Source organism: Mirounga leonina, unplaced genomic scaffold, assembly GCF_011800145.1.
Source record: "Mirounga leonina isolate KUSES-001 unplaced genomic scaffold, KU_Mleo_1.0 Mir_114, whole genome shotgun sequence".
NCBI lineage: Eukaryota > Metazoa > Chordata > Mammalia > Carnivora > Phocidae > Mirounga > Mirounga leonina.
In genome coordinates, this window is record NW_023270265.1 from 36,716,912 (window position 1) to 36,735,893 (window position 18,982).

The 18,982-nt window shown below is 49.4% G+C and overlaps 1 protein-coding gene and 1 pseudogene across 3 annotated transcripts in view; one reads left to right on the forward strand and one right to left on the reverse strand.

The window, feature by feature from the left end:
• VTI1A (vesicle transport through interaction with t-SNAREs 1A) overlaps positions 1-17,634 on the forward strand; it is a 359,448-nt gene extending 341,814 nt beyond the window's left edge. Inside the window, exons 9-10 of one of the 3 annotated variants that reach the window (XM_035029052.1) lie at positions 5,327-5,465; positions 6,070-17,634. In XM_035029052.1, coding sequence (XP_034884943.1) covers positions 5,327-5,420 — 94 coding nt within the window. In that variant the 3' untranslated portion in view covers positions 5,421-5,465; positions 6,070-17,634. Of the gene's footprint in view, positions 1-5,326; positions 6,035-6,069 lie in introns of those variants that run through there. The other 2 variants (XM_035029067.1, XM_035029060.1) reach the window with 2 other exon arrangements.
• A 796-nt stretch (positions 17,635-18,430) lies between these two features.
• On the reverse strand, positions 18,431-18,560 carry LOC117998838 (annotated as a pseudogene).
• Positions 18,561-18,982: the final 422 nt, after the last annotated feature.

Genomic DNA, 18,982 nt, shown 5'->3' on the forward strand with positions numbered 1-18,982 from the left:
TCCTGGGGTGAGGCAGAGGATTCTTCCCAAAGGTGCAGGACACAGAAGACCCCAGATGGGCATTATCAGGGGGCATGACAACCATACACCTCTCGCTCAGAGGCAACCATGTATCAGGCTTGGAAATAATGCTTCCAACTAAAGTTAGTGTTAGAGGCTGATGACAATGATCCATTTCCCCTATTCCTGTTTTCATTTCTTTCTGGTGAATACTAACATTGAAGTTGACAGAGAACTTGGAGAGCCTTTCCCTTGGCCCTTGTTTTGGGGAACTTCCCAGAGAGACACGGGTATAGACTCCCTTGAACAGTTTACCCCATGCTCTCATGATTGCTAATTGTTCTGCCAGTTGTTACTGTTCTGTCAGACCCCAGAGGTGGGGCATCATTATCCAGGCCTGCTTGGCCAGGCAGGAAAGCGTGTGTAGGACGGGGTGCTGAACCTATGGAGTGTCACGCACTCTCCAGCTAATGAATGCAGGCTTGTAAAAGCATTTGGACACGGCTGGCATCCTTAATGGGAGGGTGGCTGATAGCTAACTCCTAAAGCCGTGCTTGTCTACAAGCAGCCCTTAGAAAGCAGGAAGCATACTACATGAATCTTCGGGGGAGCAGTTGGAGCTAGAGTCTCTCGTTCGTTCATTCCGCAAGCACTTTTTTGAGAACGTCCATGCCAAGCTCTGTTTGAGACACTAGGAATACAAAAGACAAAGGAGAGTCAGACCCTAGAAGGTCTACTTTTTACTGGAGAATCCTGCGCAGAAACAGAAAATCATTAAAGAACTGCGTGGTAAGGGATGCACAGGAAGTACAAATGGGAGAAGGGCACAGGCAGGAAATTCTTTGTGGAAGTTGTGAGGAGAACATGCTGTAGATCAAGGACTTGGTTTTGGAATTGGGGCAAATCAACCTAAAAGTGCTTTTAGGTCTCAACTAACAGAAGACCTAACTCAAACTGACTCGAAAAATTAAGTTAATTTATCTTCTCCTGTAACTCTGAGTCCAGAGGAAGGGTGGTTTGATATAGAGGTTACCATGTTTTCAGGACCAGGGTTCCATTTCTCTGCCACTCTTTTGACTGCGCTGTCCTCCACCGGTCAGCTTCTTCCTTAGGCTGGCTTCCCTCATGGAAACAAAATGGCTATAGCAAAATGGCTACTAACACCCACACACTGGACAACCCGGATGACCCAGCACTTCTGAGAGTCACTCTGTTGGACTGGCTGAAGTCACATGCCTTCATCTCATCTCATTAAGCCATATTTCACTGCCTTACTACAAGTCGGCTGTGAGTCCAGGAGAGTCTCCAGGGCACCGATGCTCCTTCCATGTGATGATGCAGGGATCCAGGCAGAAGCAGTCTCCCATCTTGTAACCACACTCCTGGGACATACAGCCTCCTGAATTGGACCAGCAAGAGAAGAGCCAGCCGGGGAGGCCAACACTGGAAGTCAAATGCCTCCACCTGGAACGAATGGAAGTGGCAGCCAGGGCTCCTGCTCACATTTCACTAAGACAAGTCACGTGGCCACGCCTCGCATCAAGGGACAGGTGAGAGCAATCTGTGCCTAGAAGTCGAGGAGAACCGGGTGCTGGCGGATGCTGGGGACGCCTCCTGCAAATTCCCGGGCTTCTCCAGCAGGTGCCCTGCCTGCCTGCTCCACTGGAACCAGTCTCCTCCGAATCTGCCGCCACACGCAGGAGCTTGTTTCCAGAGGGGGAGGAGACTGGCAATGGAAAGATTAGCCGCTCCCAGGGTTCCACGCGGGATCAGTATTTTCAATAGTACTTTGTGAGTTCAGCCTCAAAGTAAATGGTTAATTCATCTTGTATCAACAGCACTGTGATTCATAATGTAAACTTGGAGAATCCTTGATGTTTCGGCCCACATTCCTTTTAATTTGGCTCTGCATTCTTTTAAAGCCACAGTGTGCTCACTTAATAGAATGCAGCATGCAAATGCACAAGCTTTTGCCCGGAGGCAATTTAGCCTGGCTGTTTCAATGGATGTCTTCTTTCAAGTGTATATTCTTTCTTAAATTATTTACTGAGTAAACACACTTTGCATTTTCAAAAGGGAGATTAAGACAGCTTGCTGCCGACCTAGTTGAACGTAAAGCCCCCTTTGCCCAAAGTTGGAAAGAAGTTACTTCGGGTTTCCCCAAAGTTCCTTCTCTGGCTCACTCGCTGGGAACCCCTCTCCTGGCTTGTTTTTCTGATGCTCGGCGGACTCTGCATTCCTGTAGCTCTGCCTGTAGAGATACCTGCCGGCAGGCCCTGGCTGTGACTATCCTCCAGGCTCCCTCACCAATGGGGCCCGCCAGTGCCAGCCTTTTTGTCCCCTGCTCCTATCCATTCAAGGGCCCCAGCAGCTCCTTCTTCTGGTCCTTAGAGGCACCATATCAACCCAACATCTTTGAGGTGCAAAGCTGGGGAGCTGGCCTGAGTCAAGCTTCCTTCCACCTCTGTCTGTTCCAATTCTCTTTTCCCCCACTCCGTACCCTCTGTCCTAAATACCTGCCCACCCTTGCTTCGAAAGCAAGTGCCCTCTCCTGCCGACCTCCTCCACTGTGTGCCTCGTTTCCGTGAGGACCGTTCCTCCTCTTACCTTCAGAGAGAAGACCCAGTAGGGCTCTGAAAAGGCATATGGCGTGAAGTTCCATGTCTGGGGGGTTCACTTCAGCTTTTAACTTCAGCCTTACCTACACAGACTCCCTGAGATTTTCCTGCAAATTGAGTTTACGCGGATGTCTTCTCCATTCACCCTGGAATGGAACGATTAGAATGACAGGAGCTGCATTCTTTCATTATCCTCCTGTGGGTGGGTCTCTCCCAAGTTGTGTTGTCAGCAACAGTGCCATGTGTTCTACGTGCTGGGGCTGCAAAGGAGAAGAACACTCTAGGCTCTGGACGTGCCAAGGAGGGGGTGGGCTCTTCGGTCTTCCTGAATGTCTGCGAGCCAGCGGAGAGGTCAGGCTGTCCTGGGCTCGGTGGTGTGCTGAGTGAATGACGGATAGGAGATGTTAAGAATGATCGCGGGTGGGGGCGCCTGGGTGGCTCAGTTGGTTAAGCGACTGCCTTCGGCTCAGGTCATGGTCCTGGAGTCCCGGGATTGAGTCCCGCATCGGGCTCCCTGCTCAGCGGGGAGTCTGCTTCTCCCTCTGATCCTCCCCCCTCTCATGTGCTCTCCCTCATTCTCAAATAAATAAATAAAATCTTTAAAAAAAAAAAAAGAATGATCGCGGGTGAAGCACAACCCCTCTTTGCCTTGCGATGAGAGAAGCCCAACTAGGAAGGCCAGGGAAGAGCTGAGGACTTAGGGATTCCTGTGTATTCATTTTTCTAACCATGCTTCAGATTAAACAACACCCGCAGTTAATCCTTTATAAATTAGCATCACGGATGCCTTGGGGCCCTCAACCCACAAATAAAATTGTTGTCAACCAAGAGACGCACTACCGTATATTACTTAAGGCAGGATTTTAAAGAGTTTTCATGCTTTTAATCTGTTTCACTGCTGAGTTTCAATTTTGCTGATTTCCTTTGCAAGTCTGACGCGGATGGCTGTGGTAAATAGAGATTGTGACAGTGACTTGGGCAAACGGGATGTGTCGAGTCTGTTCTGAAGACTTATGCCCCTTCCAGAGAAAAAGGGAAAAATCAATTTGGGTTTTAAATCCAGCCACCAAGTAGCACTGATCAGTGTTCATAATTAGCCTCACTTTAACAAGCCGTGAAGTCCTGTTTTTATTTATTTATTTTGGGGACTGAGAATCTCCCTGCCTCCTGAGTAAATATGGCCTGTTAAGTCTGAATTAGCTGTCATTGCAGAAGAATTAATGTCAGGGCACAGCTTTTCTAGTGGGGAAGGGAAGAAATAAAGGAGACAGATCTTAGCGGAGTCTTACATGATAAATGAGGACCGAGCAGATCATTCATCTCCTTCGAGGAAAGTGGACACAGGCACTAAAGCAGTTTTGCGGAAGACGTGTCAGCAAATGTGATCATTTTGTAACCTGTCAGGAGGAGAGGGAGCTAGTCCTTCCAAGGGGCCACAGGGGAGTGGGCTTGTCTGATGCGACCATCTCCATCCATCCATCGAGGTTGGGAGAGGAAGGGGGTGGGCGGGGAGGACTCCAGCTGAAGCCACAAGGATGTCATCTTCCTTCGGAGAAAGAAACTCATCCAGAACTGAGAAAAGGCTGCCAACACCCTGCAGAGATTTCTTTGCAGAGATACGAAATAGGAGGGCATGTTAGACTCTGTTAGACTAAGACGGCGGACCTTTTCCTGCTTGGTATTTGCAGGACGTGCGGATGGGGTTTGCTGTGCGGCGTTAGGCACCTGGACACCTGGCCGGGCCACCAGCCACTCCATCCTCGCTGTGTGGCTGGTTCTGCCAGAGGAGCATGGGCGAGGCCTCTTGACCTGGGTTCCCTTTGACAGTCTCAGCAAGGCATTCCGGGGTTCAGCCTCTTTGCTCAGAGTGAGCTAACACCTGAGGAGGCAACTTCATGGGAGACTCTCTGCGGGCATCTCGGAGCACGTGTCTCCAGTCTGGTTCTCCTCCTGACTTCCCAGCATTTGGCGGAGCCAGACCTGAGGGGGCTGGAATCCCCAGAGGTGAGGGCCCACCAACCCAGGCACATGAGGCACTCGGGGACTTTGTGTCATTTCTCATTTCCATCTTTTTTTTTTTTTTTTTTTTTTTTGTGGGTTACGGAGCAAATATAACATTTCCTCCTGGCGTAACAGAGCAGTGAGCCCCAGTGACAGATGACGGTTTCACAGCCTGAACTGCAAGGTTGACACTTGCTTCTTAATCCTGTCCTTTTCTTCCTAAATCTCTTTTACTTTTTCCCCGGTATTTTTGTACAGGTAAGTACCTTACTGACATATGTTTCCTTGGAGTCTTTTACTTTACCAGGAAACACTGCAAAAAAAATGAGGCTTGTCTCGAATTTTAAATTAAAAAGAGAAGCTCACATGGGGCCCTTGATCGCTTGCAGATTACTACATGGTACCGCGAGCCCAGAAAGCCATTGGATTTGCTTTCGCTTTGCAGTAAGCATTTCTCCGGGTGCCGTGTGACGGTCACGGTGGAGTCGCTCATTTCCTCGTGGATCATTTTAGAACCAAAAGCTCCTCTGTACGTGCACACTCACATACACACACACCATACGCACGCACACACAAGCCCTACACTGGGCTCCCTACCCCCACCTGTGAAGCCATCGTTTGATTAGCCAGCTTGGTCTTGGATGGTCTTTGTCAGAAAACCCTTCGTGTATCTATGTGAATTTTTTCTTTCCTCTGCTCTTTCCTAGAATCATCCAGAACCGCATCCTGGTCGTCATCTTGGCCATCATCCTGGTCGTCACCATCCTGATGGCGATCACTTTTTCTGTCAGAAGACACTGATGGATCTGCTCTTCCCTGATAAACAGCAAAAACGGCTCGTTCTGAGTAATTAAGACAAAATGGTCACATGAATCATTCTTTTATGCTGACAGGCCCTGAATGACCCTCCCTCTTTTCACCCCTGTTCAGCTCAAGTGCAAAGGGTGTAAAAATATTTTCTATTCCTGTTTGCATGTGGGTCGGTTTCCTTTTCTAGGCTTGTCTTCACCCAGATTTGTTTTTTGTAGGGGAAGGTGAATGTTTATTTGTCTTTTGGTGATTTCATCTCCTAACCAAAATAGCCTTGGTGACATTCTTCCTTGCCCTGTGGACATGTCAGGGGTCACGGTTTGGGATAGGGCATGATGAGTCAGCCGTGGGGCATCTGATGGGCTGTGCTGTTTGTCACACATCTCTTGTCACCAAATTGCCCTTCTGTGATGTCCAAGGATAAAAACGCAGAGAAAAACAGGGGCCAGAGCCAGTGACTGGCTCTAGCAAACCAGCCCTGTTCTACCCAGGCATACTGAAGATAATCTGCCTGCCTGAGTGCTTTCACTGAAAAGGTGGATATTTAATGTCAGTTGTGCCGGAAATTGACTTAGCACTTTCTCTGTTTATATATATATATATATATATATATATATAAATTTTTTTTTTTTTTTTACAGCCAAGAATATTTTTGCTGAGCCTGCCCAAGATCCACTTTTCACAACTTTGATTACTGGCTACATGAAATATTTCCTTACCTTCCCCAAATCCCATAGTCTCCAGAATTTGCTGGCAAAGTGAGCCCTGGCACGATATTTAATTGTGACCTCCTCTCCCCTGACCTGTGTAAGCATCTCGGCATCCTTTCGGTTTTAATATCTTCACTGCCAAAAGCAGCCCTCATACAAGCAAAAGGTCTGACAAGGCTCTCTCCACATCCATTCCAGTATGTAAGAGAACATGAATATTTCAGGAAGAGCAAGAACATGAGTCCGTCAGTGTGAAATTTCAAATGTGATTATAAATATGGTAGAGTTCTATAGGATGATCCACTAGAAATAAACTTCATGGAAAACGTTCACTAACCTCCTTTCAAAGAATAAGGGGTTGCAGCATATTACAAGGACGGCTTGGATTTTCTACAAAAAAATGTTAGCACAGCCTTCCTGAGTTCACTGTGTATTCAAACCTCTGACGTGCTTTGTGATTTCCTTTGGTTTCTTTCTGTCCGAGGTAACCGGGAATTGCGTTCAAAATGAGTTCATTTATGATCAGGCTTAAGGTTGCCCCAAGCTGAGGTCATTTTCCCCCTAGTCATAAAGCAAAATGTGTTTTTCTTAAGACTTCATAGGCACTTCCAAGGTCCGTACTATCTTTTGAATATAATTGGAAGCTTTGAATCCTTGAAAAGCAAACCTGTTCTCTCCCCCCAAAAATGCTAACCACCTGTGCCTGTAGATCGAGATCACCTGGATGCAGCACTTTATTTTTATGTTTTTTTTCCCCCCAACTCAGAAAAGAACAGTTATGGTTTAGAGAGGAAATGCAGAATGGCAAAATCTACCAGAGAAATCGCACTTAGCGCACTTAGCCAGGGCCTACATGTGTCCAGATAAATCATTTAGTATTGTGTACATAAAGCTGTGGCCTTTACCTCGCAGGGATGGTATGGGATTTTGGCCGAGCGAAGTAGGACAGTGAAGGAGTGGGAAGGCAGTGCGAATTTTCCTATCAGCTTAAGGGATCTATCTCAGCAAGATTCTTTTATTCCGATAACGGAATTCTGTACATGCTGAACACACTGGAGAAACCATTAAAGAGGAGGAAACAAACAGACAACCTCCTTCTCGTTCTGAAACACGAATGGCGGGGAAGTATTACACCAGCCTCTCGGGTAGCTGCTTTTGGAACTGTTGTTCTTAGCCAAAGTGTATAACCAGCTCTCTACCTACGCCTCACGCCGCTTCCCCGGGCCACCCAGCAAGCCAGGTTGATCTGATCATCTAAACCAGTGCGCTGGCTCCTAAATATTTCAGTAAAACCCTGTGTTCGTGTTGAAGTAGATGAAATGGGGAGGTAATGCACTGCTCACCCCTCAGTGGCTTTTTACTTGCCAGTTCTGTCTCTTTATCGGCTCTTGCCTGAGATTTTGCCCCAATTCAGCCTCGAGAGTGAGAGTATCGGAACAGATAACCCTTGGCCTGACAGCCCCGTCCAGCCCACCTGGAGAAGGGAGCCTGACAGTGGGCGCTTTGTAAGAAGCTGCTCTGAAGTCCCCCGAACCCCTGCGTGGCCCTCCCGGGTGCTGGAGGAGAAATGCGCAGGAGCCCGGCGGGGACACAGTTTTCTCCCCACTTCGCTGCTCCACCAGGGAAGGGGAAAAGCCCACCGAGGTGAAGCAGGTCCAGATCTGTGAAAGGTTCTAGGAACTTAACCCGTAGACTTTGATCGAGGACTTATTTCTACGGTTGGGCACGTGTGCTAATGATGATGTTCAGAAGGAAGGTGGGATGGGGGGGTGAAGGCGAGGACTCGGAGGAGGACGAGGAGGAGGAAGCCCTTGCCATCTAAAATTCATGCAGACTAAACAGTTTCCCCGACCGAATAAACACAGTGGATGCTACCCTGCTCCGGAATCAAAAGCAATTTAATTAAAGTCTCTTAAGTTGTAAAGAGTTTTAAATGTTCCGTGTTGAAGGCGAATGCCTGCAGATGCACTGGGCTTGACGTCAGCCGCCAGGCCTGGGCTGGGAGGCCATTTGCTATTCTGTTTAAGGCAGGCTGGATTGTCTTATTTTGGAACCAGCTTGGTGGGGGGTTTGCTTTGCTACGGCTTCTGAGCCCTGAGCTTCAAAGGCTGAAATTAATGGTGAACAAAATTGTGCGGCTCTGGCCGTCCCATGCGGGGCAAGCCCATTGAGGGTTATCATTAAGTAAGGAAATAAAGAGGGGGAAAAAAGCCTGCCTGTTCCAAAAACCTCATCAGATAATGACCTCAGTGATTGGATTTTCATTACCAAACAGCATCCAGAGATTATCCACCCCGTAGAATAAGGGAAGGGGGTGGAAAGAAAGAAAGGAAAGCAACTGTCTTTCTCTCCCTCTCTCCTCTTTTTTTTTTTTTTTGCCCATCTTTTCTTTAAAACTGTCAGATCATTTCAGTATTTCAAATCCGAGGAAAACAGCCTGCCTGCTGCTGTATTTGAAGTTGTAATGGTGTCAAAAAGTCACGACTGACTGACAGCCGTCAGTCCCAGAGGGGCTCATTAAATCATAAAAACTTGACAAGGAAATAATTGCGCATCGCCAGCAACTTGGCGCCTGTTTAGACGGTTTTATTTTCTTTCCTTATTAGTCCCCGCCATTACGTTCATTAACAAATTGCATTAAACAACCGTTAAGGGCTAATGATTTGTTTATCGCTTATTATTATTATTATTATTATTATTTAAACATTAGCTGTGTCAGGTGGTACCCATGCAGCCTCTTGCCATCATCTGACTGAATATTTTTCCACTCCTGAGCTCTGGGTACTGTTGGAATATGAAATAGATTATTCATTACTCTCCTCTTTGCCACTGATTTGATTTCATGTAGCGTCTTCCACAGAGAAAGATGAAAACTTGTCAAAAATAGGTTATATCTTATTCGAGGGGGCAACAATAGCAGGTACAGCACACTTTAATATTTAATTAAGGTTGATGTTAACCCCTTTAAATGACTTTAGCTGTAAGTTCTATTCAAATGCAGAAGAGAAAAATAATTGTTCTTAATTTGCAACCTGTTCAGCAGGCATTCTTCATGGAGTTAGCTGGAAATTTAGAGCCGAATTTTTAAATAATGAAATTTCCCATCATAAATATTTATAGCCATTTGTCTACGTAGTTGAGAATTAACTACAAGCAATGATTTCCTTGTCTCTTTGGTTTGAACTGCTAGCCTGGTGGGGCACTCGGTGCTTGGGAGTGGAGGTGGCTTTCCTGGGAGAAATGCAGATCCAGAGCCAAGGACGGTTGGTTGGTTGTGGCTGGGGCTGGTCTCAAAGGAACCTCTGTGAGTCCCCTGTCTCTGGTCCACTTGTCTCCTCCACTAGCTGAGTGTGTGGTTGGAGGACTGTGGTCTGGAGAGTAAGTAGGGATTTCTTAAAGGAACACTTGTGCATCCAGTCGGCTGGTGTGGGGAGCGTGTGATGGGGCGTCTCTGTGTAGTCAATGAGCTCATTGCAAACAGCGCTTCCCTAAGAGACAATAGGAGCAATGCTTTGCTGGGATTGACCTTCTATCTTTTTTCCTTTCTGTGACTTGCCGTTGGTGAAATCATTAGCTTTTCCACGGGCTCTGAGCTTTGAGGGGAAAAGCTCCATCATCATCATCGTCATCATCGTCATTCGGGGTCTGAGGTCAGTGGCATTCTCCATGCCCGAACGTCTGGCGGCATCTGATCTCCTTGTTTGATCCGATGAGTTTCACAGAGCCATGGAAGCTACTCTCAGAGGCCTGGTCCACTGGTACTGCAGGGCTGGGGTGTTCCGGTCAATAACAGGGAACGAGGAGTACTTTTCCGCCAACCTGCTTTACTCCCACCCACCCGTCCCTAGAAAGACAGACCTCCTTGGGCGGCCACTCCATGGATGTGAAGGGGAGAGATGGCGCATGTCCCTTGCTCAGCCACCATCTCTCAGCATCACCCCCTCCCCCCAAGGACAGATGGTCCCAGCAGGAGCTGTGGCATAGGAGGGGCGGGTCCAGCAGGTGGGAGCCAAGCGAGGCCTGCCCTAAGCTTCAGACATCACCATGGGCATAGAAATGGTCCACACACCAGGGTCTAAGGGGTCTCAGGTCTCTATTTCAGTCTGTTCCAAATTAGCCACATGACAACTTACCACCTTCGGAATGGACTCCACACCTCAGCAAAAGACAGGCTCAGAGTCGTTTCTCCAAAAGGAAGGAAGGCTTTGTGGTAAGCCATCCCCAGTCTGACTCCCAGAGACCCTGGTTGCCTGAGATGAGCCACCAACCCTCAAACTGGACCTCATCCTATGCTATAATTCACTAACCTTAAGCCAGACTCCAGGAAACATTCTTGTTTAGATGGCTTTGCCTGCAGCCCATTGGGCTCAAACCAGTATGTCTGCCAGGGGCCATCCACATCTTGTGACTTGTCAGGTAGCTCTTAGACACGATGTCAGCCTTTTAAAAATGGGGCAGGGGACTGTGTGGACAGCTCAGAGAAGTTCTTAAAGCCACAGGATACTCCCCAAGAAAGGAGACATTGCAGGGTAACCAAGAGCTGCCAGGTGCAGGCAGGAGAATAGTGTATGTGATTGGAGCCAAGGCTGGATATAGGGTCCTCTTCTGTGGTAGAGGAGCCAAGACCCAGGGAATGCTAAGAGAGACTGCCCATGTCCATTAGGATTCTAGGTCAGTAATAAGGGGAATGTTCCAAAGCCCTCTTACCAGAGGCAAGTTGGGCAAAAACAAGATGGTGGCACAAACCCAAAATGACAGGACAAGTGGGTTGGGAATGTGTGAGGAGGTGAGGAATAGATGGTGTATGGGTTAAGGATGGATTCCCAGCCCCAGGGGACAAGAAATGATTAGTGGGACTCATCCCCGGAGATAGGTAAGAGAGAAGGGCACTGGCGTTAGGCCCCACTTTGTGCCACCCTGGGCCCATTATTGGCCTCCTTCAGGAGGCGCCAAAGGTGGGGAAAGACAGGGTGCCTGTCTCCCAGGACCCCCGGCCCAAATCCCACACAGCCTCTGTTGTCATGCCTCAAGGAGCTCCCAGCATGCTGTGGGAGAAGCACTTCCTCATCCTGAATCACCTCATTACTCGTGCTACATAAATAACGAAGGCATCACAGAGAGAGGGGGAAATGCCAAGCAGCAGAGCTCTAGACTGTGATTCTGTGAACTCGTGCACCCCCTCCTTCCCTTCATCCAAACAAGGCCCTTTGGCGTGAATAATAGCTCAGCGGCCCGAAGCCCGTATTGATCCGCTGTGCACACGGCTCCACTGAGAGCTGCCTGGACTTTTCCTGGGGGCAGGACAGCGCCGTTCAGCGCAGCCCCCTCCTTCCCCCACCCCTCAGCTTCCCCAGGTGTGCTCAGGAGGGGACAGTACTGGGGGGCCGGGGTGGGGGCAAGGCCCTTCTCCAGCTCAGTGCTGCTTTATTGCCTCAACTTTTTTGTTTTTAACTTATTTTGCCAAGAAAAAGTACCTGAGTTGGATAGAAATGTTTTTTGGATGATGAGGCCCCACAGAGTTGAGAATGAAATACATCCTCAGGCTCCAGCTTCTCTCCGGAAGGTTCTGCCAAAGACCCAGGCCACAGGGGCGCCCTCCGCTGACACTCTCAGAGGCCTCCCGCATGCCCGGCACTGGGCTAAGCACCTTGGCATGCTGTACTGCGTGTGCCTGTTAATTTTCCATCTTAACACCATCAGAGAGAGAGGAGCCGAGAATGTGGCCAAATCCGTCATGTTTGGGGGGAATGGGGTTGTTGTTAAATTCAGTAGAGAAGCCTCAGCCATAGGATGCTAAATGCACAGGGCCTGAAGCCCGACAGCCCCACACCCTGAGGCTCAAAACACATTATCCCCTTCCATGTTCCCATGTCTTCTGGACACAGGAGGTGACCCAGGCCTTGGTCCTCTAAGCCATGTACAATTGTAAGATGAGCCAGGTCTCTGCACAGGAACACTGGTAAGCTGGTGAATCCCACCAGCTGAAATCCCACCTCTAAAGTCCATTCCTTTGGTGGGTGACCTTGAGCCCTGGCAAAATGCAGCTTCTTCTTCCCCTGGTCAGCTTCAGTCCCATCAACAACTGATCCCTCTGGGTGAACTGTCTCCCCCTTTCTTGAAGGCAGATTTAGGGGAGGCAAGACCCACCATGGCAAGGAGCAGTCAGTGGTCTTTGGGAGAAGGGGGCAGAAGGGAAGGAGACCTTGGTTGCCTGGGACCAGCTCCCTGGTGGTTTCTCCTGGGATCAGCTGCCTTTTTGGGTAAGGAATGTGTTACCGGGGGGCACAGCCTTGCCGGAGAAGCCCACACACACCCTGGCCCCCGGGCCCAGGACCACTCAGGTCAGAGAACACATGGGCTCGGCCAAGGCAAGATAACTGGGTGAGGTTCCCCTGGTACGTCCCACAGCAGTGGCCTTGCTGAGGAGGAGGAGGAGAGAAGGCAGGAAGGCGGGGGGGTGAGGGGGGTGGTTAGGACAGTAGACAGTGGGTTCCAGCCAATTGCTTTCCTTGGGGAGCTCCTGCTCCAGCCTGCTCCCCTCCCAACCCTGCTGAGATGAGGAGGCCAAGGCATTTGGGGAAGAGACCAAACCTGATGGCTTATGCCCCGGGCAGCCCCTCCGCACACTGCCCCATCCAGGGGTTTCAGCACAGCAGGGACATCGTGGCGCTCAGAGACTGTCTCTGCTTGATTCCTGTCTCCTCCTCATCCATGCACCCCGCCCCCCGTCCCCCCATGGCTCCTTACCATGTTCCAGGCTCCAAAGACACGTGGTGAAGAAGCGAGGTGCGAAAACAAGCGCAACAGCCCCATAGCCCTGGGGCTGCAGGTGGGACAGCTGTTTTCGTCCCCAGAGCCTGGCCTTGCTCTCTGCTCTCAGGCAGGTCACTCTCCGGGGGCTGGAAATCCTGCGGCGCTGCCCACGCCCCTGCCACCTCCCACCACGGCCCCCAAGGTCAAAGCCCCACCTCCACAAATCCTTGCCACGCCCTCTAGTCCTGTGTGTTCCTTCCTCCTTGCAGTTCCCACGACTACATGTGCAAAATGGCCCCACTGGAGTAGAGTAGAGTTGACATTTTGCCTGCAAGTGGTTGAGTCCCCATGAGCACTGGCTCCGTATCCAGGACCAGCCCCAGAGAGGCAGGGGACAGGAATGGGGACCCTTTAGATTGGGACTGACTTAGAGGATTTTTTTTTCCTTTTTTTCTTTTTTCTTTCTTCCTTTTTTCTGCTTATTAAATGATAAAGGTTCGACTTGGCAGGCAATCAGAAACCCAAAATATCATAAAAGGGAAAAAAGTTGCCGAGTGGCTAAGAGGTGCACCACGGGAGTGTCACTGGGCTCGGCGGCGAGGTGAATTGCTGAACGATGGAGCAGGAGACGTTTTTTCAAAGGCTTCTCTCTCCTTCTTCTCTCTCTGTCCCCCATGCAGAAAGGGGAAAATAGAAGCAGAATCCAGATTTGGGTACGAGGCTGATGGGTCACCCTCCCCCACCACCAGCCCCCAGACAGTGGAGAAACTTTGATCCAGGGACGGGAGGAGCCTGGGCATCCCGGCAAAGCCTGCCACAGGGTACTGGCCTCCAAATGGACCTCCCTGAGCTCCCGTGGGGGGAGACAAAACCCACAGAGCCAGGGAGAGCGGGGTTGGAAAGGAGGAAATGTGGGACCCGTGTCCTTTGAACTCTGGGCTGGCCACCTTGACGACGGTTTGGATGGCAAAAGCCAACCAGGTGGATGGGCTCAGATTCACAGAACCCTCTAGCTGCACAGGATTTAGGAACCATTTTGGCCAAACTGCTTGTTCACATGGGGAGATGGGGCACAGAGAGGGAATGAGTCTTTGCTCGAAACCACCCAGCAAATGGGTGGCGGAGCCAGGAATGGACTCCAGGTCTTCAGCCTCTACTCAGGCTTCTGTCCTCTGCACAAGGAGATGTAACTCAGACAGCACCACATTCTGGAAGCCACGGCCCAGCCACGGAGCCTCTTTGTTAGTGCTGGCCTTCACACCACGGGGCTAACGTTCCTCCATTACATTCTTTTTAAACCCCAACATGCACAGAAAAACTCGGTTCCATCCCCATTGGCTGTGATCATTTTTTCCCTGAATGTCAGATCTTTTCTCTCTTGAGGACTGACAGAGGACACCCTGGGTGTCCCCTCAGCTGAGCTACTAGCCTCCCCGGGGAAAGGCGTTTTCGTGCTCAAGTCCACCATCACTAGCAAAAGAATCTTGTGAGAAACAATTGAAAATTGGAGTCCCCCTCCCCCGACGCTGAGCCCAGAGGCCTCTGGCAAACACCTCGGCTGCTGATGCTAAGGGGACGCTGCTTTAGAGCTGGGGGAGGCCCTGACACGCTCTGGGTTCTGGTGGCGGTGGTGGCCGCGTATGCGCACCCAGGAACAGCCTGGCAGGGAGACCCCACGAGGCTGCTCTCTTTTCCCAGAGTCTGGCATCTTCCAGGCCGGAGGTACTCAGAGCTCTGGGCCCTTCCATGCCACCAGCCTGGCATGTGGCCTCATGGTGACAAGTCAGAGCCTGCTCGGGGCTTCGGTTCCTCATCTGGCAAATGGGAAAGTTGGTTGGAAAGTCTTAGGAAGGTCGGCCTCTGCCAACTCCAGTCATCCATGGCAGAGAAAAGGGAATGTTCCTAACCATGTGAGGGCCAAAGCCTTGGGGTAAGATGGCAGCCCCTGGTGTGTAGAACGTCCTAGAAGAGCAGGAGATTTGGTGCACTGAGCTTCTGAGTGCTCTTGGATGCAGGGCTGCCGGCACGGGCTGTGCAGTGCAGTCCAGGCGACCCCACCTTCAGAAGGGCCCCACACTGCGGGCTTAATGCTGTACAGTCGCCATGTTGAAATTCATGATAATTTTATCTTCATAATTGCGTTTTGTAAATGAAGTTCAGGGAGACAATGCGGACCAAGAATGGGGAGCTTAGAGCCATGGCTCCCATGCAGTCCTGCCTCCCACCAACTCCCTGCTTCTGGGGTCTGATGCTCAGCCCCCTGGCACCCCAGTTCCACTCGGCCTTCCCACCCCAACCTCCACTCAGCCACTGCTGCCAACCTGCCCCCAACCTGGGCTCAGGCAGGGGGAGGGTCAAAGGTTGGACAGGTGCAGCGCATGGCATCTTGGGTGGGGCATGGCAGCTGCAGGCCCCGCCCTATGCTGGCAGCATCAGGGCACATTTAGTGGGGGGGGGGGGCGCGAGCCTCTAATCCACCCCGATGCAGGCACCGGGTATGCCTAATGCATCCTGGCACCAAGGTTGCCCTGCCCTTGGGGTTGCCCATCTGCTGAGGATTGGGGCAGGGACCCTGCAGAAGAGGGACATGCCTACCTTGACCTCCTGTTCCAGGCCTGGGGCACAACCCATCCGTCCAGCCTCTGGGAAGGAAAGAATCCTGATCCCCAGGCCGGAGGGCAAGTGCATGCCCAAGTCACAAGGCAGGGGCCAGCGCCCTGAGGGTTTGACCTCCCCCAGAGAGAATCCCCAGGCCCCGGGGAGCCCTGTCTTCCTTCTGCCAACGTTCCTGAGTCTGGCTTGTCTCTTCTGGCCTGAGTCTTCTTGTCTCTTCTGGTTGAGGCACCCTCTCAAAACAAGCCACAAAATAGGTTGTGTAACTGCTGATTCCACAAACGTAAATATTCTGATATTTGCCTTTAAAACTGGCGTTGCACAATATGAAAATGAACAGTAAAAAAAAGAACAGTAAAATCTGTGCTAGTGATTTAAAATTTTGACCTGACTTGGAAGACATTAACTAGAAAATTTTAAACACCATGACAAGAGAGAGAAACAAGGAAAGAAATGAAAAAGCATTTCTTTCTTGCTTTCTGAACACAGGGCTCCATATTTTCATTTTGCTTTGGATTTCACAAATTATGGAGCCGGTCCTGCCTGGGTGAGTCACTTTCCCTCTGGGGCACCCATTTCCCTATCAGGAAACCAGACCATTAACTTTGCACTCGCCCCTCCCTTGCTCACGGCACATTATGAAGGTGCACTTGGATGAAACCCATGAACAGGATTTAGAAGCCAGTTTGTGGTGCCAACCCTTGGCCTTGGAACATGGCCCTTCTTTCTTAAAAAAGGGGTTCAGCCCCTCTCGTGTAGGTTTAACCATTAAGTCAGACTCTCCCCCAGGTATTGTCCATAGGTATTATGTCCTAGAACTAAAGCGCCAGTCTAAAAGCCACCCCTCTTCCCTGGCATACATACTGAATAGCCTCTATATTTGGAATCCAAGCAAGTTGTGAGATAGGAAGATGTCAGCCAGCCCAAGGGCTGAGGCCAGTGTGCAAACACTGGTCATTGATCTCTAATTTCATCCCTTTTATTTAACGGTGAGGCCAGAATTTCAAAGGTACCAACACAGGAGGGTAGGTGCCCACCAGGTTTGGGTTGAGGGGTCATCTTCTCGAGAATGGTAAAAATCCCGATTCCACTTATCCTTCCAGGAAGAGGTATCTCCTTTTCAGAAGCATTTCCAAAGCTACTGTCATGGAGGTTCCAAGTGCGACTTTCCACCTTCCTTGCCTGATGTGGGAGGACTCACCTGTCCAAGGGATGAATGTGTCCAAAGTAGCAGCCTGTCATCTTCTCTAAAATGCTGTTAACTTTAAGAGAACATTTGTAGGATGAATGGCATGAATGAATGAATGAGTCAGTTTAGATCAACTCGCCTCAAATGGAATCCCCCAGATACTAAACAGCATACTCAACAGTGCCATTTCAAGAGAAGAAAATTCGGATGACCTCCATTTGGCTTCTCCTACAGCTTTTCTCCAATAGCGGATGATCTCTTGATCATTTTTAAATTTTGTGGTTTTAAGTTTATCTTATTTCACTTCAATTCCCTTTGAGTGATGTCTTCTGGCTCCTGCTCAACTTCCTCCGGCTAATTCATTAGGCCTGAGAGCTGCTCCAGAGTGGGATTAGAACCCGTGTAGTACATAGTCACTTTAAACTGAAATCTGCTAATTAATGGCTCTTCTGTGCGTAACTGAACGATAGCGCTTCTTCCCTGGGGAATTGCGATTTCATGGTTCCTAATGATGCTGCGATTACATTATCTGGATCGCGCAGACGGTGGGTGTCGGGAGCGGTGCTCAGAGCCTGGCTCGGGGATAGGGAGAAATCGCTCCTAAAACCAAGGGGATGAGGGGAAGGAGTTAGAATGTCCGCTGTTAATTGTCATTAACACGTGCTGTTCCTTCATCTCATTCGGGCATTTGTTTCAACTTCCCCTAGCTCCACAATGCCTCCATAACCTCACTCCCCCTCCCCCAATATTCATAGGGTTATTTTTTGTTTTAAAAAAAAAACTATTTATTTGCTGTATTCCACAAAGTAATTTATTTTCATTACCTTTCTTGGAAATGTGGGTCTACATATCGTTAGTACAAGTAACATATGTTGATTGTTGTTTCCCGAACTAACCTGTATTATTTGATAAGTTAAATAAAATGCCTAAATCCAACGTCCGCTATTCCCACCCTTTGCATTTGAATTATTTATCTTACTTTCATTCCCTTTCTAAATAAAGGGGAGTTATAAATCTTCAGTACTTTGCTACAATTTCTGTCCTGTGAATATAGACAGTGTCATTTTTTGATTTAATGATGGAACTTGAAAGGATTATGTTCAAGGTTGCTTTTGAATACCGGTCCCCCCCTTCTTTAATTGTCCCCTGAGATGGCTTTGCAGAGTGACCACAAACCTGGATATGAGCTCTGGTTCTCTCATTGGTGAGTTGAAATAATCCACTCATCTCTTCACTGAGCTTCTGTTTCTTTGACTGTAAAGCAGGGAAAATACCATGCACCCTGAGGACTGATAGGAAGATTCAATTAGGTAACCCATGGACAGCACCACCAGGCATGTGATAAGCCATCACCATACCCCTCATCTTGGTAAAATGAGCTGCCCTGTAACATCGTGGTGGACAAATATTGAGGGTGGGGAGTTTTGGGTGTTTTTGTTTTGTTTTCTTTAAAGATTGCCATGATTATGGCCTTAAAATTCCTCCGGAATGCCTTATATTAATAATAGTAAAAGGAAGATATTCATGTCTTCATTCATTAAAAAGATTTTTCATTTAAAAAAATGTTTTCAAATTGTTTTTTTAACACTGAGTGTCAGACATGGCCCCAGAGATTGGAAGACAGCACTGAACCAAAACCAGAGCTGAGAGGCCAGTGAGGAGTTACGTGGCAGTTGCCTGCCATAGGAATTGAGTCACGGAGAGACTTGGAGAGCAAGGCCAGCCTCCGTTGGTCAGGCTGATATGAGCCTCTTCAATGCCAAGGGTATGCCATCCTGGGAGACCCAGCTGAGAACAGTTTTCAAGTAGCAATAATCACTCCTCGGATAAACCTCATTGGTTATGATGCTGCCACTGTGCAAAGCTGGAAAACATACTTGACACACACACACACACACACGAAGTATTGATTGCGAATGAATGAATGAATGCAGGCAACTTCTATCACCCCAGGTGACCTGCTCAATCAGAATTTCACCACCAGGAAGTTCCCTATTAAGTGATCATTTGTTCCCCCCTTGGGGGCAGAGACGCCGTGGACTGTGTAGGCAGGAAGACAGCCACATGGGATCCCCCCTCGTGCTGGACAAGGGGTAGGGGCACCGAGCCAGAGGCCACACCTACTCCTAGCACAGCAGGTGCTTCTCAATGTTTCTGGGTGGGCTGCCTGCCATGGTTTTCTTCAGGGGTCTCCTTATACCCCCCTAATTTGGTCACCAAGACACTCCCCCCCCGATCTTATGAGGCAGCTGAGCTGCTTCACTAGGCCTGCCTCGTTTGGATGCACA